Source organism: Mustela lutreola, chromosome 4 (assembly GCF_030435805.1).
Source record: "Mustela lutreola isolate mMusLut2 chromosome 4, mMusLut2.pri, whole genome shotgun sequence".
NCBI classification, from domain to species: domain Eukaryota; kingdom Metazoa; phylum Chordata; class Mammalia; order Carnivora; family Mustelidae; genus Mustela; species Mustela lutreola.
Window position 1 is genome coordinate 83,795,310 of NC_081293.1, and position 24,785 is coordinate 83,820,094.

General features: G+C 41.7%; 1 protein-coding gene across 14 annotated transcripts in view; it reads left to right on the top strand.

Moving 5' to 3' along the window:
• The first annotated feature begins 5,940 nt into the window (after window positions 1-5,940).
• Window positions 5,941-24,785, top strand: part of ERO1B (endoplasmic reticulum oxidoreductase 1 beta) — a 67,710-nt gene continuing 48,865 nt past the window's right edge. For 4 of the 14 annotated variants that reach the window (XM_059170389.1, XM_059170383.1, XM_059170379.1 and 1 more), the window contains exons 1-3: window positions 5,965-6,869; window positions 15,641-15,760; window positions 19,306-19,389. In XM_059170389.1, coding sequence (XP_059026372.1) covers window positions 6,339-6,869; window positions 15,641-15,760; window positions 19,306-19,389 — 735 coding nt within the window. In that variant the 5' untranslated portion in view covers window positions 5,965-6,338. Of the gene's footprint in view, window positions 6,870-15,640; window positions 15,761-19,305; window positions 19,390-24,785 lie in introns of all 14 variants that reach the window. The other 10 variants (XM_059170386.1, XM_059170390.1, XM_059170391.1 and 7 more) reach the window with 6 other exon arrangements.

Consider the following 24,785-nt stretch of genomic DNA (forward strand, 5'->3'; position numbering starts at 1 on the left):
ACTCCATGCTGAGCACAGAGTGTAATTGGAGGCTCCATTCCAGGACCCTGAGATCATGACCTGAGCTGAAATCAAGAGTCAGATGCTTAACTGAGCCACCCAGGTATCCCTGTTGATTTTATTATATAGCAATATAGTGAATCCTTGGGATCATGGAAGAAAGGAGAGACATAAATGACCCATTTCATTCTTGGGGGACTAGAAGAGTCCCAAGGATGTCATATAATGTGGTGGGTCATCCTGCTTCTGTGGGGGACTGTGGATAGTCACAAACAATGAGAATCCCACTGGGATTCCAACCCTAAGAGGAATCACGTAAAAGGCACTTATAGTGCCTTGAGGAGTATATGCTATGCTCCTCTTTTTTTTTTATTTTTTTCCAGAGAAGAGCATGAGGTTTTATGTAAGATTGTAAATGCAAGATGCACATTCTGCTCAAGTAGAAGGAGAAGATCCTTAAAGTCTGTATCTATGAGAGATCGTCAGAAGTTCCTAAACAGGAGAAAGAAAATAACACAAAATGGAAGCCAGCAAGTATGTGATTCTGTTAAGGCCAAATGGAATCCAAATTTGAATCAAGATGTTGGCCAGTGAGAGAAGTTAAGGCACAGGAGGTAGAGAGCCTACACAATAGAAACCAGACTCTAGGGCTGGAGGGAATGGGGATGAGGAGCCGTAGGCAGCACCTGGGGGCAAGCGTGAATGTGAGTCTCGGAAAACAAGCAGCAACACCAAGCAAGGATGATGCGACTGGCTGGACTCAATATACATATGAGACTGAACTTGGGAAAAAAACAACTGGATCTGGAAAAAAATGAAACTTCTTGAGATTCCAATGACTGCAAGGGAACACACTGACAGGAGGGAACTCAGTTGGGGCCAAAACAGAAACACCTCTAGCCATCACCGATGGCTATCAACGGCCTTCCCTGCCTTTGCCTCTCTGACCTCACTGTCTCCATGACCTTGGCCCTCTCTACTTCCTGTAAGGTTCATCTTCACATTGTAAGAACATCCGCGGCGGTCGCCCTCACACACTGTGCCCTGGATCCTATGCAGAGTGGACTGCAGTGAGAGCTGGACCAAAGTCAGATAGTCCCAATGTGCAAGCCAGTGCCATAGAACTTTGGGATTATGTGAAGTCTTTTGCATTATAGACATTAGGTGGGAGAGTGAAATTGGCAAAATAATGATTCTCATTTTCCCAGTTATTACATTTAATAGATTACCCCTGTGATCACATTATATATTAACTTCTAACATAATGCCATGTGTTTGTTACATAAAAGAAAGTTTTGTGCAAACTGCATATCTCCAGGTAAACTATTTTAGAAATGGAAATAATTCTAATGGGCTCAAGTTTATCAGCTTTAATGCTGTTAAGTGAAAATACTTGAGCATGTCACAGCTGAGTAAATATTAAAGAAAAACAGTGAATGCTTTATATAGATAACTAAGAGCAAGCCACAGGCCAGCCAAGGTCTTTCATTTTAATTATTTTTAATCCCTATCCCTTGTCAAAAGAACAGAAGAAGATATGTCCTCAGTAAAATTCAAGAAATCCTATCACCAAGCCAAAATTCCCTTCATAACTAAGTTACAGGTGGAAATTCACTTTTTAAAAAATTGCCATTGGCAGGTTGTTAACACAGCAGTACTATCTGCAAATACACTTGTTTAAACACAACAGATTGCCTCTACTCAGCAGGCTCATTAATCACAATTCAGCTTGCTATCAGGAGTGAAAATTACTGATGTTATTAAATTTCCACCCCATTACCTTGACTTTCATTTGGAACCACACATCAATGATTTCCTTCACTAGAAGTCACGAGTTCACCAAGCCAAAAAATCATCAAAAAAACACAATACACTTGATGGTATCTTGGAAACCTAAACACCCAGTGCAAAGTCTCTTAAGCATTATAGTAATCTGCTCGAGACCATTCTCACACCATTGCTTCAACAACCTTGGGTGTAGACATTTCAAATAGTGTTTGAGGAAAAAAACAAAATGCTTAAAGTAATGAATTTCCAGTAGTGGGTTTCAACCAACCCTCTGACAAGTCTGTTACTGTCCTCAGTCTTTTTGATAGTTCCCAAATACACCTCTGCTTAAGGACCTGGAATTCCTTGCCTTAATGAAAAACCTTCAGCTTCTTCTTACTGCCTTCTCCAGGAATGTTCCTGTCCAATGACCCTATTTCCCAGCTGACCACAGGAAACGTTCAGAGGTACCCAATCCAGGATTGGTTCTTAGACAGATACCTTCTAAGAGAAATTGAGATCGTAAGAAATAGTAACCAATAGACAAACATTCATCAACTATTGTTCATGGGAACTGAGATAGCCACTAAAGAGAATACAGTACAAGAAGACAGAGTCTTGGGCTCCTGGGTGGCTCAGTGGCTTAAGCCGCTGCCTTCGGCTCGGGTCATGATCTCAGGGTCCTGGGATCGAGTCCCACACTGGGCTCTCTGCTCAGCAGGGAGCCTGCTTCCTCCTCCTTCTCTCTCTCTGCCTGCCTCTCTGCCTACTTGTGATCTCTCTCTGTCAAATAAATAAAAAAAAAAAAAAAAGAAGACAGAGTCTTCTGAAACTTTACCATTCAGATGTCTACAATACATGTATATGCAGCAAAAGCTAACTCTTGATATGGAATAGCAGATTGTTCATGCTAAATGAGTATCACGGTGGGAACAGCACAGGACTCTAGAAAACTCACTCCAGATCACGGGATGAGATGGAACATCCTCTCAGAGAAGGGAGAGGTGTGGGGTACAAAGGAGGGGAAGGGAAACGAAGGGATAGAAAGGGATGGGGAATCATTTGTATTTGAGAGCTAAATGGAGAGATAACCGCAACAAATATTAGTTTGGTTTTGTGCGGGCCATCAGTGTGTCTATATTTCAAAAACGAGTAAGATTAACCTTAAGCACATTTGACACTGTTCATTTAAAACCTAAACCTCACAGGTCATCCTCGGGACACATAGGCTGATTCTATTTGGCTCCATTAAGAATCATGGGGAAAAGAGTCATGACTAGTCCTAGTGGAATTACCATCTACACTAAGATTGTCCCTCCAGGCTGACCTCTCCCATAATCTGTCCCAACCAAACCAATAACAACTTCTCATTGTTTGTAATGAGGGCCTCGTACCGATGAGCTTCATAGCTGGCCCTGCCCTTTCTCAGATTAATAGATCTGGGAGGCCCATAAATTCTTGCAAAATGATGTCACTTTTAAGATACCTTAGTTCCAGAAAATTAGGTCCATCCAATCCAGATGTGGCTGGTAAATCATAAGTTACATAAACTACAAAAAGCAAATTGTTGCTATTTCCAGTATCTGAATACAACCATGTCTTCCTGAAGGAAAGGGTCATGTCTGACCAGCATCTCTTCCATTTTCCTTATTTCTTCTTTCTTTCTTTCTTTAGATTTTATTTGTTTACTTGGAACGAGCACATGCATGAGCAGTGGGAGGGGCAGAGGGAAAGGGAGAGAGAGAATCTCAAGGCTCCACATTCAGTGCAGAGCCAAGGCAGGGCTTAATCTCATGGCCCTGACATATGATTTGAGTTGAAATCAAGAGTTGGAGCTCCATTGACTGAGCCACCCAGGCATCTCCCCCACCCCTTCCCTTTCTACTAAGAATTGAAGGTAGTAGCACTCACTATTGATTTGTGTAACATTTTGCTCATTCCCTGTAGACTTTCAGGGTTGTCAGTCAAGGAGATTGTTCCCTCCCTCCAAGCTAAATTCAAGAAGGAATTTGAATTTTGATAGGAAGGACAAAGGACTAAAAGCAATTGGCATTGATGGGTCCAATGGCAGTGCCCTGGGAAAGACTCTGTTTAGTGCCCCTGAATGCTGTCCTCACAAACTTGCCTTCCTGGAAGCATGAACAGTGAAATCTTCCTTGGTACTATAAGCACTTCTACATTTTTGTCATTTGCTACTTTTTCTTGAAAAGTTTAGCAGGAGCTGATTTTTCTTTCAACCATTGAGAATTAGTGTTGGCACTTTCTCTCCTCTGTCACAACTTCTAGCCACAGCGTTCAAAGTGGCAAAGTTCAAACTGAGTGTCACCGTGGAACTCTGCTGGAAGCAAGGATGACATCACCGGTACCTTGCACAATGCTGGTTTCACTGTTGTTGATTTTAGGGAAAGCAAAGGTACACAAAGAGGCAGGTGGAGAGGACCAATGGAGCAGTCTGTTCACAAAAGAACAACCCCCCCTCCTCATACTCGTACCAATTAACGGTAAGACAGATCTCGGTAGACGTCATTAGGCATGCATTTGGGTGCACCATATCTCATGCAAAATACCAACACTTTCTAATTTCACTTGCTTGTTACTTCCTGGGTTTGATAACCAGGAAGACAATAGCTATTGGACCCCCTGCACTGGAGTTCTGTGACCCCTTACCTCCTTCCAGCCACTGACCACTCAAACTGTTCTGCAGGAACAAATCTAGAAGGACTCTAACTACAGACCATGGTTGCTGTCCTTGATTGCAAAAGCACTAGAGGACATGAGATGAAAGGTCCACTAGAGCACCTGAGATTTTGTAATAAGAAATTGTAAACCTGGTGATTCACAGACCTGTACCCCTGGGGATAAAAATATATGTTTATAAAAAATAAAAAATTAAAAAAAAAAAAGAAATTGTATAATCTAAACTTTTTTTTCCCTTTTTTGTTTTTTTAAACCAGAACAAAAAATTCCCAGGATTTTTTTAAATAACATAATCCCACAATGTATGTGTTAGCAATAAAATCAAATGTGGTGCAGAGATGAGGAATCTTGAAAAAAAAAAACAGACTCCATTGGATTGGACAAGAGAAAAGCTTTAGCAGAATGGGGAGAGATCGTATTTATATAAGGGACAAAAGGAAACGGGAGGATAGAAAATAGAGGTTTGGCAAAGAAAAGAGGAAGCGTGAAAAAGTAGCTGGAAGAGTCCAACAAAAATTCCAAGCTGCTGAAGAGGAAGAGGACTGACGTGGCTCAGAAGGGCCCTGCACCTGGTTGAATGCTCTGTTGTCCCTGGTTGAAATTCTTACCATCTTTTAAACCAGGACCCTGAATTTTCATTTTGCACAGGCCCCTCAAATAATGAAAGTGCTCAGAAAGGTGTAACACACTGTGTGTTGGCTGATCAATGTCCCCCAAACATGTGTATACCCTAATTCCCAAAATGTGCGTTTGTTACCCTATGTGGCAAAAAGGACTTTGCAGATGTGATTAAGAATTTTGGGGTCTGGTGCCCACCTACCTACCCAATAAACAAGCTCTGTCTCCTGAAAAATTGAAAAAAAAATAATTTTGAGGTGGGTAGATTATCCTGGATTATTTGAGTGGGCCCTGTGTAATCACAGGGGTCTTTATGAGAGGGAGGCAGTAGAGTCAGGGTCAGCAAGACAAGGAATGTAACAATGGAAGCCTAGGGAGTGAAGATGTGACAGTGTGGTGTACAGTTATGAACTGTTAGGAACGCAAGTGGCTTCTAGAAGCTGGGAAAGGCAAGGAAACATACTGTCCCCTAAAGCCTTTAGGAGATGCAGCCCTGCTGATCTAATTCGGACTTCTGATTTTCAGAACTCTAATAAATGTCTTGTTTACACCACTAAATGTGTGGTCGTTACCGAAGCAATGGGAGTCTAATACACACCGCATATGTGTAAGCCGCCTTATTGCTAGTTTTCTAGAAATCAAGGCTATTAATAAAACGAATAGCAGCTGTTGTTGAACTTCTTTTGTTCTGGCGCCATCCTAAGCTCTTTACGTAAGGTCTAATGCAATCCTAAAACAGGGTTTGGGTCGGTTATTATTCACAGACGAACAGACTGAGGCTCGCAGAGGTAAAGGAACCTCCGTCCTTCTGAAGCCCCGTGAGAAACTGCGGTATTTCGGAGGCCGGGGCCGGAGCCAGGCCGCAGCCCTCCCAGGTCGTCCAAGCGCTCGTCCCCACCCCACAAGTTACGATCAATTCCGGGGCTCGACCCTTCTTCCGCGCGCAGTCTGCTCCGCCGCAGGGAGTGGGAGCGGACCGAGGAAGGGCGGCGTCCACGCCTGCGGGCCGTGAAGTCGAAAAGGAGCCGGGGCCACCTCGCCGAGTGGCCGATGCTTGGCGGGGCCCCGCCAGGCGCCGGAGGCCGGGGCCGCCGCAGGAGACGCAGAGCGCGCCCCGGCTCGCAGTCGAAGGCCCCCCGGGGCGCGTCCCGAGTACCCCGGCTGTGCGGCGTCGGGGACCGGCCACCAGGCCTGACCCCTGGTCGGGATTACAGGAGCCACCGCGGGGGAGAGGAGGCGGCGCGGCGGCCGGCCACATGAAGCGGAGCCCCGCACGCAGCGCCTCTTGTTTTGGAGGCTCGCGTGGTTCTGCCCCATTGGCCGCCGTGGGGGAGGCGGAGTTGCCGCCGCCGCCGCTGCTCCCGGGTTCCCTCCGCCGTCGGCCCCGCCCCCCAGCAGGAGGGGACCACAACTCCCACAAGGCCCTGCGCTCGGAGGGGGCGTGGCCGGGGCGAAGGGGAACCCGGGGGCGGGGCAGCCTGGGAGATGAAGTGGGGGCGCCCGGCTCTCCGGACTCACTCGCCGCTGCCGGGAGCCGGGGAGGGCGTCCCCCGCGTCCGCACGGCGCGGACCTCAGACCCTGGAGCCTCGCAGCCGCCGGGAGCCGTCCCCTTGGGTCGTCGCCCGGGCCGCCCGTCGTTCCTCGGCCCCGAGGGGCCCTGCCGGTCGCGCTGTGGGAAGAGGTCAGCATGAGCCAGGGGCCCCGGCGGGCCGGCGCCGGGCGGGGGGCGGCCGCAGTGCAGCTGCTGGTCACCCTGAGCTTCCTCCCTCGCGTCGTCGAGGCCCAGGTGAGCCGAGGGCCGGCGGGGGAGTACGCGGGGCCGGACGCAGGCGCTGGCGGCCAGCGGGCCGCGGCGGGGGTGCGGGCAGGGCCAGGCCGGACCCGCAGGGGCTTTGGGGACCGCGCGGGCCGGGGGCCGTGACCCGAACCGTCGCGTCCCGGGGCGCCTGCGAGATGCGCGCGGTGAGTGCGGGGCGGCGACTCTCGTGGAGGCGGCGGCAGGATGAGGGCGGCGGTGACGGTTCCCGGAGGCGTTTCGGCTTTTCCTTCTGGTGTGTGGGGCGGCGGGGCGTGTGCTGGAGCCCGGGCGGGAGTGGGGACGCCGTCCGCTGTAGGGGAGGGACACGCGGACGGGGAAGCCCGCCCCTCACCGGGGGCTCCCCCGCGTCCCTCAGGAGTGCCGCGGGCAGGGAGGGACGCCAGACCCCGAGTCCTGGAGCTCTCGGGCTGGAGAGCCCCCTGCTGCGCCCCGGCTCTGCCGTCCCTCGTTCTCGGGGGAGTTTTCGCCGGTGAGCCGGTCCGCGGGGTCCGGGGGTCCCCAGGGGAAAGCTCGCGGACTCGGCCGGTCGGTGACGGGTGACGTGGGGAGAGTGGGCCGGCCCGAGGGGCGCCCTGTGACACCTGCCGGACAGAGTGCACTGGAGGTCGAGGATGTGGAAAGCCAGAGCCTTTGCCCCGAGAGCCCCGTTCGCTGCTTTCCTGCAGCAGCAGGTGTGGCTGTGCCCGGTTGCCCCTGCTGCGAGGCGGCGGAGCCGCTGGGAGGGCAGGTGTCTCAGTGGCTCGACCGCGAGCGGAGATGCGCATTTGAAGCGGTTGGTGCTCCCGGCTGAGGACGGCTGAAGCCGTGCGTGCAACCGTGTAAACATGCTTTTCTGACTTTGTTCACACACTTTCCTCCTGGCATTATGGTGCGTGCACAAAATCCCAGAAAGCACGAACATTATATTTGTGTGGGTATTTTTTAAATGAATGATTTGGTAAAAATCTAAGGGCAGACTTCCGGTTGCGTTATTGGTGAGCGTGCTAAAAATGCAGATTCTCTGGCCCCCTTGCCACCTGTGCTGATTTAGTGGCTCTGGATGGGACCCAGCGATCAGCAATTTAAAACAGGCCTTGTTTGTAAGTAACTGCAACGCAGTTATCCTCTGAACTACCTTGTGAGCCCCGCTTAGAAAACACTGAACTAATGGAAATTTGGAAATCTTCTAAAAAGTAAATTTTCCAAATTGTCTTTAGCAAAATTATCTTCTAGCGGTGATAGTTTTGGGGTATACATTTAGATATTTTTCTTAAAGGAGACTTTTCTCTTTTTTTTCTTTTTATAGCCTATGTGAATTGTACACTTTGTCATCAATCTGGAAACTTCACTTTAGGTTTTTCTCATCTACTAATTACATGTGTTACTGTTTTATAATTGCACGTTTACTTTTATTATATCCAAATGAATACGTATAATTTTATCATGTCCAAATGAATACATATAGTTCAAAAATTAAATATTTGTGCATATTCAAAGGAACGTTTTGTGAAACAGTCCTCAAAAGTGGATACATTTGGTTTTTGTTTCCAGTGGTATTTTCTAATACAGTATTGGAGCATATTATAGATAGTATTTAATCTCCAATGTGTTTCAGTATATATTATCTCATTTTATTGGATCTGTCTCCCAGAAGTGGGGCTGGTTTACTGGTAAAAGCAAATATTCATTTCCTGGGGGCGCCTGGGTGGCTCAGTGGGTTAAGCCGCTGCCTTCGGCTCAGGTCATGATCTCAGGGTCCTGGGATCGAGTCCCACATTGGGCTCTCTGCTCAGCAGGGAGCCTGCTTCCTCCTCTCTCTCTGCCTGCCTCTCTGCCTACTTGTGATCTCTCTCTGTCAAATAAATAAATAAAATCTTTAAAAAAAAATATTCATTTCCTCTGGAAGAATTTATTTTCAACCCAGGCCGTAAAGAATTCTTGAAGATACAGTGTCAAGGAGAATAAGCAGCTAATAGGCAAAATCACCAAACACTAGGCACCATGAATTAGGTATTAGAAATATAGACTATGGAAAAAGACCTGCAGTTTCTAGAGCTGAAATTAAAAACTCAATGGGTGGATTAGATAGCTGATTATATCCAGCAGAAGAAAGGATTACTGAATCATGCTACCATGTTATGTCTTTTTCTACTTAATCCTCCAACACTTACCCTTTTCTTATCTTTGTATTTCACTAACAAAATTGGAGTAATCAGTGTAATCCTTACGTGTTTACCTATTAGCTTTTGAATCCACAGGGCATGACTTCCAATGGATTATCATAGATGAACTGTAAACTTTTTTTGAACTGTGAACTCTTATCAAAGGTCAATCCCTGCCTCATCTGCATTAGGTTCCATTCCCTCTTTCAAGCACATGGCTCAACAACTCTACCCTTTCTCTCCTGGATCATTAGTTTTTCCTTCTCTGATGGACTGTTACTGGCATTCTAAAACATGGTGTTAATTCTAGTTTACATTTCCCTCTCAACCTGCCCAACTCTCCTGGCTCTGCTCCATTTTTCTGTTCTCTATCAAAAAACTCATCAAAGGAATTATCCTTACTCCTTCCATGCTGGTTCTCTCTTCAACCCACTCCAGCTCCTCGGAAACTTCTCTTGGCAAGGTCTGTAGTGTCTTTCTTATTAAAGCTAATCATGAGTTTTTAAACCTTAGCTTTACCTATAGACAGCAGTTTTTCCCCACAGTTCATCACTTACTCTCCTTGAAATACTTCTTTTCTCTGGGCTTCCAGGATGCTGTCCTTTTCTGATTTTGTCTTGTCTTTCTGGCTAGTCTTTCTGGTATCTTTTGCTTGTTTCTCCTCTTTGGGCCCCACCCATGACCCCTAGGATGGGGATAGAGGTGCTAGAGATGGAGCTCTGTAAAAGCTCTTGAAACAAGATTGACGCATTTCCAGGTGGGCGAATAGACCTTTGCTGGGAGGGTGCATTGGAGGCAGAGAAGGTCTGTACTTGCACCTCCTAATACCTTTGCCCTATGCCCCTATCTATTCTATTTGGTACTTCCTGAGCTGTATCCTTTACAGTACACATAAGTGTTTCCTTGGTCCTGTGAGCCATTGCAAATTACTGAACCAGAGAAGAGAGTCATGAGAACCTCAATTTATAGCTGGTCAGTCAGAAGTACAGGTGGCTTGGAACTTGGGACTGATATCTAAGGTGGGGACAGTCTGCGTGTGTGAGCCCTTAATTCTCTGAGGTCTGCTGACTCCAGGTGGTATCAAAACTGATTGGGCACTCACTTGGTGTTGGAGAGTTGGAGACTTGGTTGGTGTGAGAAAACCCCAGGTTCCAGTAAAGCCAAAGTCTTATAATGGTCTCCTATTTCTCCTTTCACCTACTACATAGTCCCCCTTATTTTTCCTCAGAAACATTGGGCAAGCTGACTGCCTCGGGGCATTTATAGTTTGTGTTCCCAATGCCTGGCGTGCTTTCCCCCACTTTCCCAAATTGTGTGGCTTGTTCCTTTTCCCCCTTCAAGCATTGCCAAAATTTGACTGAGACCTTTTGTAACTCTCCTTTTGAAATTAGTAGCAACTCAGTCCTGTAGTTCCTATTCCCTGGTTTCCCTGTTACTTTATTACCATCTGGCAGACTCTGTATGTGGCTCATTCTTTTTTTTCCCCTCCTTTCCTATGAGCATGTAAGCTCATGGAGGGCAGAGATTTTTGTCTGTTTTTTTCTTTCTTTCTTTCTTCTCTTTTTGCCCTCCCAGCAGGTAGAACAGCAGTGCAAGGCTTATGTGAGGTAGATTCTCAAATATGTTGAATGAATGAATGAATGAATGGAAAATAAAAGCATGAATTATTCAGAAGGAAGCTCAGAGAGATAATGGATTAGTAAATTTTAAGGAGAGCTTAAGAGACACAGTCTAATATAATATGTCAGGTTGGAGTTCCAGAAGAATGTACCAGAATAGGGAAAAAGTATTGACTCCTGCATGTTACTATGAAAAAGACAACCCCGTAGAAAAATGAAAAACAGGTATTTCACACAAGAAATACACATGTCTTACGGCACATAAAACATTATACTTCATCAATACAAAAATCAGATACTCTTTCCTGCTTACTATATTGGTAAAAATTTTTAAAATATCAAATAATTGTGGTGCCTGGGTGGCTCAGTTGGTTAAGCAGCTGCCTTCGGCTCTTGATCCTGTGGTCCTGGAATCAAGCCCCACATCAGGCTCTCTGCTCAGCGGAGAGCCTGCTTCTCCCTATCCCTCTGCCTGCCACTCTGTCTACTTGTGTTCTCTATCTCTTTGTCAAATAGTAAATAAAATCTTATTTATTTATTTATTTATTTATTATTTATTAAAATAAAATAATTTATTTTAATAAATTTAATAAATCTTAAATATTTAAACAATTAAATTTTAATTAAAATTATTAATAATTTAATTTTAATTTTAATTAGTAAGTTAATGCTTTGATTTAAATAAATAAATTTAATAAATTTTAATAAATAAAATATTTTTTCTTAAAGGATTTTATTTATTTGACAGAGATCACAAGTAGGCAGAGAGGCAGAGGGGGGTGGGAAGCAGTCTCCCTGCTGAGCAGAGACAGGGAGGGATGCGGGGCTCAGATTCCAGGACCCTGAGATCATAACCTGTGCCGAAGGCAGAGGCTTAACCCACTGAGCCACCCAGGTGCCCCAAATAAAATCTTTTTTTAAAAAATCAAATAATGGCAAATATATGATTTAGCAGTAACTTCTATCTGCTGTTGGTAGGATTGTGAAGTGGTATACCTATTTTGGAAATGAGCTATAGTAATTTCACTTGTAAGCATATAAGTTGGAGAAACTCTTATATATATAGGGAGATAAAGAAAAAAGTGTTTGTGTAGCATTGTTCTTTAACTTAATCTGGGAACAACCTAAATATGGATTGCATTAGTTTCCTGTTGCTGCTCTAATAAATTACCACAAATTTAGTGGCTTAAAATAATACAAATTTATGATCATGTAATGCTGTAGGCCAGAAGTCTGAAAATGGGTTTTACAGGGATAAAATAAAGGTATCAACAAAGCTGCATTTCTCCTGGAGGCTCTAGGGGAGAATCATCATTCCTTCCCTTTTCCAGGCTTTTAGAGGCTGCTGTGTTCCTGGCCTGTGTCCTTTTCCATTGTCTTAAAAGCCAGTAATGTAGCACCTTCCAGTCTGACTCTGACACTGTCTTCCTCTTACAAGGATCTTATTATTGAGTCTGCTTAAATAATTCAGTATTAACTACCATCTCAAGATCTTAATCACATATGCAGAGTCACTTTTGTCATGTACTATAACATATTCATTGGCTTCTGGAATTATGGCATGCATATCTTGGGGGGCCATTATTCTGCCGACCTTACAGCTCAACAATAGAATAAATACACTGTGATATTTTCATATAATACAACATTTACAGCAGGGAAAATGAATGACCATAAAACTCATTATGGTGGGTAGCTAGCAAAATATTAGCAAAAGATCATGTCATTAACATTAAAGTTCAAAAACAAAAAGAACCCTCTATATTGTTCAGGGATATATCATATGTGATGAAATTGCAAGGAAAAGTATTTAACAAAAATAAGTTATTCTACCTCCAGGGGGAGGGAGATGGCTATAATTAGGAAGGGACTTAAAAGATAATAGCCGTATTCTATTTCTATTTTTTTTTTAAGATTATTTATTTTAGAAAGAGAAGGGGTGGAGGGTGGGGAGAGCTGGAGAAGCAGGTTCCCTGCTGAGCAGGGAGCCTGTAGGGACAGCCTGAGGCTCCATCCCAGGACCCTGAGATCATGACCTGAGCTGAAACCAAGAGTCAGATGCTCAGCCAAGAGGCACCCAGGCACCTCTCTATTTCTGTTTTTAAAAATTTAGTGATATGCAGGCTTTTGTTTTAGTATTTAAGAGTTAGAAATAAGTACGTGATAATTTTGTATATCTTACCCCAGCCGCTACCACATTTAAAATATTTTTTAAAAATATGGTGGTTTACTAAAAAGGAACAATTTAAGAAATATTTGTAAGAAAGAGCAGTCACGGGATAAAGTATTTGTAAAACCTAGAAAGTTGTCAGTTGGTATTTCTACCCCCCCCAACTCTCCACAATTACTTAGAATTTGAAGTTTTACAAATAGTAAGCTAGAGAAATGGAATAAAATTCAATGGTTAGTGACAGGATCTTAGTAACTAGGATAGTAAAGCATCTGGAATTCTAGAGCTAAAATTGTTGTGAACGATCCTTTGTTCTTTAAAGATAATATACCTCTGGCTCTTTGTGTTGTAGGGAGTTTGGGGACACACTTGCATTCCTAGGGGGAAAACATGAGAAAGAAACAACTGGGAATCTCTGGTTTCCATTTTCTGAACATCTGTGCATAGATTCCTCCAATGGATCATACGAATGATCTTTAACAACCTGGGTACCCCCTTGTTGTTTTTTTTTTTTTTTTTTTTTAATTTTAATCGAGGTAAGTGCAGGTTCCATGCAGATGTAAGAAATAATACAAAGAAATGCCATCTACACTGTATCTAGTTTAACCCACTGGTACCATTTGGCAAACATAGAGTGCGGTATTATCAGCAAGACATTGACACTGACGCACCCGCTGATCTTACTCAGATCCCTCCTAGTCTCCCTCGTGTCTGTACATTTTCTGTCCACTTTTACCTGTGCACCACCGTAGTCAAGATGCCGAACAATTTCGTCACCACATGGATCCTTCCTCTTGCCCTTTTTAAAATAATTTAATTTTTTTTAGAGAGGGATTGGAGAGGGGCAGAGGAGGGAGAGAGAGAATCTCAAACAGACTGCCCATTGAGCATGGGCCCATTGTGAGTCTCAGTCTCATGACCCTGAGATCATGACCTGAGCTGAAGCCAAGAGTCAAAAGCTCAACTGACTGTGCCACTCAGGCACCTCTCTTCTTGCCCTTTTATAACCACTCTCCCTCCTTTCTACCCTTCTCCCTGACTCCAGTTCCTCTCCCTACTCCAGTGCTTAAGCCCTGGTAACCAACAAACTTTTCTCCATTTGAAAAATGTTGTAGGGGTGCCTCGGTGGCTCAGTGGATTAAGCTTCTGCCTTCGGCTCAGGTCATGATCTCAGGGTCTTGGGATCAAGTCCCACATCGGGCTCTCTGCTCAGTGAGGAGCCTGCTTCCTCCTCTCTCTCTCTCTGCCTACTTGTTATCTATGTCAAATAAATAAACTTTTAAAAAAATGTTATATAAATGAAGCACATAGTAAGTAACATTTTGAGGTTGGCTTTTTTTTCACTCAACCTGATTCCCTGAAGATTCATCTGAGATGTCAATGTCAGTGAGTCCCATTTTTAAATTTAGCTGAAGAATGTTCTGTGGAAATTTTGGATTCTGAACTCATTTTGTAAATATCATTTTCTGTTCAGTTAGTGTATACTTTGAATAGTAGATAAAGCATGTATTTTTAAGTGTGATTATTTGGGACTAAGTCTCATTTTTACATTGGAAAAATTATTTTTTTAATTTGTTTTTTATTTATTTTCAGCATAACAGTATTCGTTATTTTTGCACCACACCCAGTGCTCCATGCTATCCGTGCCCTCTATAATACCCACCACCTGGTACCCCAACCTCCCACACCCCCGCCACTTCAAACCCCTCAGATTGTTTTTCAGAGTCCACAGTCTCTCATGGTTCACCTCCCCTTCCAATTTCCCTCAACTCCCTTCTCTCCATCTCCCCTTGTCCTCCATGCTATTTGTTATGCTCCACAAATAAGTGAAACCATATGATCATTGACTCTCTCTGCTTGACTTATTTCACTCAGCATAATCTCTTCCAGTCCCGTCCATGTTGCTACAAAAGTTGGGTATTCGTCCTTTCCGATGGAGGCATAATACTCGATAGTGTATATGGACCACATCTTCCTTATCCATTCGTCCATTGAAGGGCATCTTGGTTCTTTCCACAGTTTGGTGACCGTGACCATTGCTGCTATAAACATTGGGGTACAGATGGCCCTTATTTTAACTATGCGAAGCCTTAATTTTCTTATGTGTAAAATGAGGATAATAATACCTATTTCATAAAATATTTAAAGAATAAATGAGGTAACCTGTAATGTTCTTAGCACTATGCCTATCACATAAGTGTTCCATAAATGGCAGTAGAAAAGAAAGATGGGGTTACTACAGCAGTATTATTACAGTCTGTGACTTTTAGGTTAGTCTTGGAATAAATGCTTTAGTTTTCCTACTACATTTGGATTTTATGTATGTTTGGGGAAGGGAGGAACATTCAGTATATTTCTCTAGCCACTAAACAATAATGCTTAGTTCTTCAGAATAGGTATATCGAATACTTCTGTTGTTCTTTACCTAATTGGCCATATTAAAAAGTAAATGATTGTTTTACTGTTGTGTATTTTTTTTTAAAGGATTTTATTTGAGAGGGGAAAGGAATGAATGGGCGAGTGGCAGAGGGAGAGGGAAAAACAGGCTCCCTGTTGAGCAGGACTTGATCCCAGGACCTTGGGATCTCTACCAGAGCTGAAGGCAGAGGCTTAACTGGCTTAAAACGACTTAATCGACTTAACCAACTGAGCCACCAAGGCACCCCTTTAATGTTATGTATATTAAAAAAGACTAGTTACCTCAAATGAATAAACTATCTTTTTATACAATAGTACATATTTGCAAAGGTTGAAATATCTATAATTTACATATTTTAAGTTTTATATGTATATATTCCCCACCCCCAGGTTACCGGAGTCCTGGATGATTGCCTGTGTGATATCGATAGCATCGATAACTTTAACACCTTCAAAATCTTCCCCAAAATAAAAAAATTGCAAGAGCGAGACTACTTCCGTTATTACAAGGTATAGTTATAATTTTTGATTCCGTTAGTAGCAAAAATTTTTACATAGCTCTCTACAGATGTGACTTTTATGACCCTTTTGAAAACCCATTTTGACTTCTCAGAATGCTCTGTGTTTTTTTTTTTATCATTGGAACATATTAAGTACTGTAGTAAAACCTGATCTTCTTTTTGAACACTGAGAACCTGAGCCCTCTTCCTGTGTTTGGAAATTCCTAATCTTTCAGTTTTGGGACAGAGACTACTTCCACAGAAGCTGAAAGTGCCACAGACTTATCTTTCAGCTTTCATTGTAATTTAGGCTCCGCCATCTAGACCTCCCCAGGCTCTGTGTTGTGCTGGCGGGCCCTGTCCTGTGTTAGTGCTTTTCTCAGTGTAAGTTCCACAGCAGCACATGGTTCCTGGGGAGCTCACTGGAAGGGCTGCTGAACCAGGCTGAGGACACAAGCAGAACAGCCTTCGTAGCAATACTGCAGAATTGATTCTTAAATTGAGCGCTCTGCTCTAGACCTTTACAGAATAACCAATGCTAGTTTAAAGGTAGCAACAATAAGCAATATTCAAAAGCAGTATTTTAAATCGAAGAACAATATTTTAAAAGCTGCTGTTATGCTTTGTTTTGCTCTTGCTCTCAGTATTCAATTGGGTTTATAATTTCTTTGATACTCTTTTTTAGTTTATTTTAAAAAATAAGCATGATTTTCTTTTTATCCTGATTCTATATAGCTATCTTAGTCTTTAAATAGCCTCTAATTTCTATAAGAAATTAGAGCAGGAACTAATAGCCATTATTTTTATGTCACCACCAAAATTTTGGCACCATTAGCCATTGCCCCCTTTTTTTTTTTTTTTTTTGAAGGTGACAAAAAATTTTATTATGTCATGTGCTTAGCAAGAAATGCAATAGCCATTTCCCTTGTTTTTGCAACACTCTATATCAAATTTCTGGAAGAAATTCCTCCCTAATTTCTGGAAAAACACTTATACAGGTGTCTTATTGGTCTAATTGACCAAAAGAGGGAAAGACACTTTGGTTAACAATCCTATTTACATAAATATAAGGGGGAGTGATTGTTTCTCAAAGGAAGTTAGGGTTTACAGGAGGAGGATAAATGGAAGTTGGATAGGCAAACATAACAGTGTTCTAAGAAAATGTTCTAATCAATTTGATGAAATTATTCCATATGTAATGGAAATATCCACTTACTTCCCAAGGGAGGGTAATGCAGTGATCTAGTTAATGCATTTGTCTCCAAGTCAAGGATATTCTGGTGATGATTATTCCTTTCTCTAGTTCTGCCAACCTACAAATTAAACAAAAAGGACATTTAACCACCATCAGTATACTTTTCATATGCTAGTGGCAAAAAAAGAAAGCAAAGAGAATAGGTTAATTTTAAACATGTGCAAACATACTTATGATTGAGCAAGGATACCTAGGTGGAAGCCAGACTACCCCTGTCAACTGCTCAGTTGGCTGCTGAGTTGATATTTACAGTTTCTTATACTATCTATTCCATTTCTTTATTTACCGAATATTTATTGAATAATTACTTTGCAGTAGGTGCCCTTTTTTAAAGAGTTTTACTATTTTTATTATCATTATTTTTAAAGATTTTGTTTGTATGTCAGAGAGAAAGAGAGCACAAGCAGGGGAAGTGGCAGGCAGAGGGAGAAGCAGGTTCCCTGCTGAGCAGGGAGCCTGACACAGAGCTTGATCCCAGGACCCTGGGATCATGACCTGAAGGCAGATGCTTAGCTGACTGAGCCACCTAGGCATCCCGCAGTAGGTGTTATTCTAAGTGCTGTGGATACAATAGTGAATAACACAAAGACTCTGACTTCATGAAGCTTTTATCCAGATTAGGAAGGCAAACAATAAATAGTGAAATATAATTTCATATGCTTACTAAGGTTAATGCTATGGAGAAGAATAAAGTAGGAGACAGAATAAATTAATGGGGTGGGGAAGTTAGGTAGCTTTACTTTTAAGGAAGATGATCAGGAAAGGAAGGTATCCGTGCTGTGCCATTTGAGTAAAGACTTACATAATGTGAAAGCTGTGACAAGATGTGGAGAGAGAACATTCCAGGGAAGGAGAGTAGAGCTACAAGTATAAACATCTTGAGTGCAGGCATAAAGGTTGAGCGTGTTCGAGGAATAAGTTTAGCCTGGGTAGAGCAAGGTGAGTGAGATATGGAGAGTTGGAAAGTAAGAGCCAGATGAGAAAATCTTATGTTAGGATGTTGAATTTTAGTGTAAGTGTAATAAGCTTTTGGGGGGATTTGTACAAAACAGACTCTCAGGGTGTGAGATAGGAAATAGAGAAACCACATAGGTTTTTGCATGAGACCAGATGGAAAGTGATAGGAGTTGGAATAGGGTGGTAGAGTTGGAAGAGGTGAAAAATAAGCAAACGAACATCGTATATAAGAGGTAACACCAAAAGGCTTACCTGATGGGGTGAATGTATGCTGTGAGAGTAGAAGTGAAATTGAAGATGATATGGAGTTTTGAGCACATTACAGAAAAATATATCCTGACCAAGTTAATCTTATTCTAAGAATGCGGGAACAAGCCTTTTAGGTCCTCAACACAGTTCAACACACATTCTTGATTTTTAAAAAATTTAATAGGAATGATGGATACTTCCTTAACATGATCATTTTAATCCTAACATTAGCATTGCCACCATCTTGCTTGTTGGGAAATAGTCGAGGAATTCTCACTTAGGTGAGGGACCCAGGGTACCCACTGTTCTTTACTGCTGGAGATATTAATTAGCATACCAAACAAGAGAGAGCAACTAGTTTTTTGAAGAATAAGTAAAACTATCTCCATTTATAAATGACAAAATAATACTAGAAAACTTAAATAATGAACAAAAATGATTAAAAAAAAGTGCATTAAGATAGCAGGCTGTAAACTTAATATACAAGATCCCATATCTTCCTAAATGTAAACAATAAGATGTAAGAAACAAAATCCCCAGTTACACTGAGCAGTCAGGAAGGTCACTGTCCGCTGGCCCCATTATTTTCCATCACGAAACTCTGGATGTTCTTTGTAGCACTTACTAAAATTTGTAATTAAACAAATATGTGTAATTTCTATTCCCTCCAGTAGACTCCAGGTGGGTGAAGTACTTTTTTATATATCTTCTTTGCCCTAGACCCTACACAGAGCAGACAGTGGGTGCTCAGTGCACACTGAAGCGGGTGGGCACTCGGGAGAACCCTAATGGGTAAGGTGCTGACAGACATCAGAGTAAAATGCTGCCCAGGGTCTGCAGGTGAGCAGTGTACTTGGACTTTATTCCTTTTTTGAAGTGTCAGAGGACTAATAACAGTTTTTTTTTAAATTAATATTACAACTGGGTGTCTGAAAAACTGCAGTTTCAAATTTTGAACCCTATAGATGCCACTGGGTAGGAAGCTATTTCTTCTTCCCACCACCACGTCAGTGGTGCACAGCACAGGGACACCTAGAGAGTGTTGAAGAACTGTGCCTTTTGTGTGCTAACGTTTATCCAATCTTTCTCTCAAGGTCAATCTGAAGCGACCATGTCCTTTCTGGGCAGAAGATGGCCATTGTTCAATAAAAGACTGCCATGTGGAGCCCTGTCCAGAGGTAAAATAAATTAAAAAAATAATAATAAGGAAAACATTGCTTCCTCTTGGGCTCTTAGATAAGCATGAATTTATATTTTAGGCCACTGTTAATGGATTTAGACTTGTCCTCAAATTCATATGCTGTCAGCTCTCTCTTTTTAACCACATTATTGAAGGTTTATTTTATACTTGTCACCAAAATGGGTTTGAAGAAGCTCTTCTACCCAGTAGTATTGACTGGTTGTGGAAGTATAGTATGGTTCTAAGCCAGGTGGAAGCCTGGGCAGCCTGTTCTAGGACTGGATCTACAGTTGGCTAACTCTTATTTAATGCTTTATTGAATATGCTTCTTATTTCATAAGAAAAGTGATGTTACTGGACCTTTACATTTAGAGTGGGAATTAGAGTGATTTGTAAAGTAGCGGAATTTCAGGCTTGGTATGAGGTCTTCACTTGGTGGTTTTGTTACATTAAAAAAAAAAAAAAAGCTATACTTATATTTTAGACATTTGTTTTAGACATATACCATAATTAATTCTTCTTAAACAGTAATTCATTATAAGCTGTGTTTTCATTTCACTTTTTACTTTTATTACCTAATCAATTAATCTAGTTTGTTATCCTTAAAAATGGGGAAAAAACCTTAACCAATGTCCTTTTTAAAGGGACAATTTTAAAAATCCTCTTCATTTTCCTTTAAGAATAAATTTTTTAAACTTTTTAGTCTGAAATAATTTCAGACCTACAGAAAAATTGGGAGAATAATACCAAGAGTCCTCATTTATTTTTATTCAGATTCTCTGTTTATCACGTTTGCTTTATTACTCTTTGTATATATTATTTTCTGAACTATTTGGGTGTAAATTACCAACAAGGGGATACATTACCCCTAATTACTTGTGTTTCCTTAAAAACAAGATTATTCTCTTACGTAATTAACAAAATCAGGAAATTAACATTTTTATATTACAAATGTCTAATCTGTAGACCTTAGTCATATATTGCTGAATGACTTACTAATGTGCTATATAGCTAAAAAAAAAAAGTGTTTTATAGTGTACATTCACTTCATGTGTACAAAATGGTGATTCAGTAGTTCCATATACTATTCAGTGCTGATCAAGATAAGTGCACTCTCAATCCACTTCCCCGGTTTCAGCCATTGCCCCCTCCTTATCTTCTCTCTGGTATCCATCTCTTTGTTCTCTAGTTAAAGAGTTTGTTGTTTTGGTTTGTCTCATTTTTGGTCTTTTGTTTGTTTTGCTTCTTAAATTCCACGAGTGAGTGAAATAGTGTGGTAATTCTTGTTCTCTAACTGGCTTGTTTTCCTAAGCATTATACTCTCTAAATCCATCCATGTTTTGCAAATGGCAGGACTTTATTCTTTTTTATGTCTGAATAATATTCCATTGTATGTGTATACACCACATCTTCTTTATCCGTTCATCTATTGATCGACACTTGGGCTGTTTCCATGGGTTGTCTATTGTAAATAATGTTACTATAAACATAGGAGCGTAGGGTGCCTAGGTGGCTCAGTGAGTTAAGCCTCTGCCTACAGCTCAAGTCATGATCTCAGGGTCCTGAGATGGAGTCCCGCATCAGGCTCTCTGCTTGCCGGGGAGCCTGCTTCCTCTTCTCTATTTCTCTGCCTGCCTCTCTGCCAACTTGTGATCTCTCTCTGTCAAATAAATAAATAAAATCTTTAGGAAAAAAAAATAGGAGTGTATATATCCCTTTGAATTAGTGTTTTTGTATTCTTTGGGTAAATACCTAGTAGTATAATTGCTGGATCATAGGGTAGTTCTGTTTTTAATTTTTCAAGGAACCCGTATGTTATCTTCCACAGTTACTGCACCAGTTTGCATTCCCACCAACTGCACGAGTGTTACTTTTTCTCGACATCTTCGCCAGCACTTGTTTCTTGAGTTTTTGAGTTTAGTCATTCTAACAGATGTGAGGTGATAGTTCAGTTTGTTTTTGATTTGCCTTTCCCTGATGATACGTGATGTTGAGCATCTTTTCATGTATCTGTTGGCCATCTGGATATTGTCTTTGGAGAAATGTCTGTTCGTGTCTTCTGCCCCTTTTTAAAATGGATTATTTGGGATTTTTTTTGTGTGTGTTAAGCTGTATAAATTCATTTTTTTTAAAGATTTTATTTATTTATTTGACAGGCAGAGATCCCAAGTAGGCAGAGAGGCAGGCAGAGAGAGAGGAGGAAGCCAGCTCCCTACTGAGCAGAGAGCCCGATGCAGGGCTTGATCCCAGGACCCTGGGATCATGACCTGAGCTGAAGGCAGAGGCTTTTACTCACTGAGCCACCCAGGCGCCCCGAGCTGTATAAATTCTTTATATAATTTGGATAGTAATCCTTAGTTGGATATGTCATTGCAAATATCTTCTACCAGTTAGTTAGGTTGTCTTTTAGTTTTATGGTGGTTTCCTTTGCTGGGCAGAAGATTTTTATTTTAGTGTAATCACAAGTGCTTATTTTGCTTTTGTTTTACTTGCCTCAGGAGACATACCTAGAAATATCTTGTTATGGTCAGCATCAGAGAAATTATTGCCTGTGCTCTGTTCTAGGAATTTTATGGTGTCAGGTCTCACATTTAGGTCCCTAATCCAATTTGAGTTTTTGTGTGCAGTGTAAGAAGTCCCGTTTTATTCTTCTGCATGCAGCCATGCAGTTACCCTTTGTTGAAGAGACTTATTCCCATTAAATATTCTTGCCTCCTTCGTCAAAGATTGACAGTAGCATCATGGGTTTATTTCTGTGCTTTGTATGCAGTTCTATTGACCTAAGTGTCTATTTTTGTGCCAGTACCATACCTTTTTGATTACTACAGATAATATACTTTGAAATCTGGAATAGTGTTCCCTCCGGTTTTGATTTTCTTTTTCTTTCTTTCTTTCTTTTTTTTTTTTTTTTAAGATTTTATTTATTTATTTGACAGACGGAGATCACAAGTAGACAGAGAGGCAGACAGAGAGAGGAAGGGAAGCAGGCTCCCCGCTGAGCAGAGAACCCGACATGGGGCTCGATCCCAGGACCCTGGGATCATGACCCCAGCCGAAGGCAGAGGCTTTAACCCACTGAGACACCCAGGTGCCCCTGTAGTTCTGTTTTTTAATGGTGTCTTCACCTGGCTTCAGTATCAGGATGATACAGGCCTCAGAGAATGAATTTGGAAATTTTCCTTCCTCTTAATTTTTTTGAAATATTTTGAGAAGAATAGGTATTAACTTTTCTTGGAATGTTTGATAAAATTTGCCTATGAAGCCATCTGGTCCTGGAGTTTTGTTTGTTGGGAATTTTTATTTTTTTTTTTAAGATTATGTTTATTTAGGGGCGCCTGGGTGGCTCAGTGGGTTAAGCCTCTGCCTTCGGCTCGGGTCATGATCCCAGGGGCCTGGGATCGTGTCCCGCATGGGGCTCTCTGCTCAGCAGGGAGCCTGCTTCTCTTCATCTCTCTCTCTGTCTGTCTCTCTGCCTATTTGTGATCTCTCTCTCTGTCAAATAAATAAATAAAATCTTTAAAAAAAAAAAAGATTATGTTTATTTATTTGACAGAGAGAGATCACAAGTAGGCAGGCAGGCAGAGAGAGAGAGAGGGAAGCAGGTTCCCCGCTGAGATGAGAGCCCCATGCTGGGCTTGATCCCAGGACCCTGGGATCATGACCTGAGCTGAAGGCAGAGGCTTTAACCCACTGAGCCACCCAGGCGCCCCATGTTGGGAATTTTTTGATTACTGATTCAATTTCATTGCTGGTTATCAGTCTGTTTAAATGTTCTTTCTTCCTGTTGCTGTTTTGATAGATCATATGTTTCTAGGAATTTGTCCATTTCCTCTAGGTTGTCCAGGTTTGGAATATGTAATTTTTCATAATACTCTCCTGTAGTTACTTGTATTTCTGTGGTGTCCATTGTTACTTTCTCTCATTTGCAATTTTGTTTGGGTCCTCTCTCTTTCTCTCTTTCCCCCCCTTTTTTTTAATGAGCCTGGCTAGAGGTTTATCAGTTTTGTTTATCTTTTCTAGGAACTAGCTCCTGATTTCATAGATTTCTTCTATTTTGTTTAAAATTTTTCTGTATCATTTATTTGTGCTCTAATCTTTATTATTTCCTTCCTTCTGCTGGTTTTGGGTTTTGTTATTCTTTTTATAGCTCCTTATATGTAAATTTAGGTTCTTTGAGATATTTCCTACTTCCTGAGGTAGGCCTGTATGGTCCTAAACTTCCCTCTTAGAACTGCTTTTGCTCTATCCGCAAGATTTTGGACCATTGCGTTTTCATTTTAATTTGTTTCCATGTAATTTTTTATTTCTTTGAGGTCTTGGATGACTCATTCATTGTTTAGTAGCATGTTATTTAACCTTGATGAATTTGCGCTCTTTTCAGATTTTTTCCTGTGGTTGACTTCCAGTGTCATAGTGTTGTGGTCAGAAAAGATGCATGGTATGACTTCCATCTTCTTGAATTTGTTCAGGCTTGTTTTATGGGCTAATCTGTGATCTGTTCTGGAAAGTGTTCTGTGTGCACTTGTGGAGAATATGTATCTGCTGTCTTAGGATGGAATGCTCTGAAAATATCTTTTAAATCCATCTGGTCTGGTGAATGGAGCCATTGTTTCCTTGTTGATTTTCTGTTTGGACAATCTGTCCATTGATGTAAGAGGGGTGTTATAGTCTCCTATTATTATTGCATTCCTATCGATTAGTTTTTTTATGTTTGTTGTTAACTTTGTATTTGGGTGCTCCCATGTTGGGTGCATAAATATTTATAATTGTGTATCTTCTTGTTAGAGTCTCCCCTTCATCATCATATAGTGTTCTTCTTTATCTCCTGTTACAGTCTTTGTTTTAAAGTCTATTTTGTTTGGGGCGCCTGGGTGGCTCAGTGGGTTAAGCCGCTGCCTTCGGCTCAGGTCATGATCTCAGGGTCCTGGGATCGAGCCCCGCATCAGACTTTCTGCTCAGCAGGGAGCCTGCTTCCTCCTCTCTGCCTGCCTCTCTGCCTTCTTGTGATCTCTCTCTCTGTCAAATAAATAAATAAAATCTTTTAAAAAAAATAAATAAAGTCTATTTTGTTTGATTCAAGTATTACTACTCCAGCTTTCTTTTGACATCCATTTGGGTGATGAATCTTTCCTCATCCTCTTACATTTAGTCGGCAGTTGTTTTTACGTTGGAGATGAGTCTCTTGTAGGCAGCCTTATAGATGGCTCTTGTTTTTTTTTATCCACTCTGTGTAATTCAGAGACACCCCATGTCTTTGGATTGAAGTGTCTAGTCCATTTACATTCAAAGTAGTTATTGGTAGATATAAATTTATTACCAAGTTGTTACTTCCTTTGCGATTGTTTTGTAATTTTTCTCTGATCTCTCTCTTGCTCTTTTTTGTGGTGCTTTGGC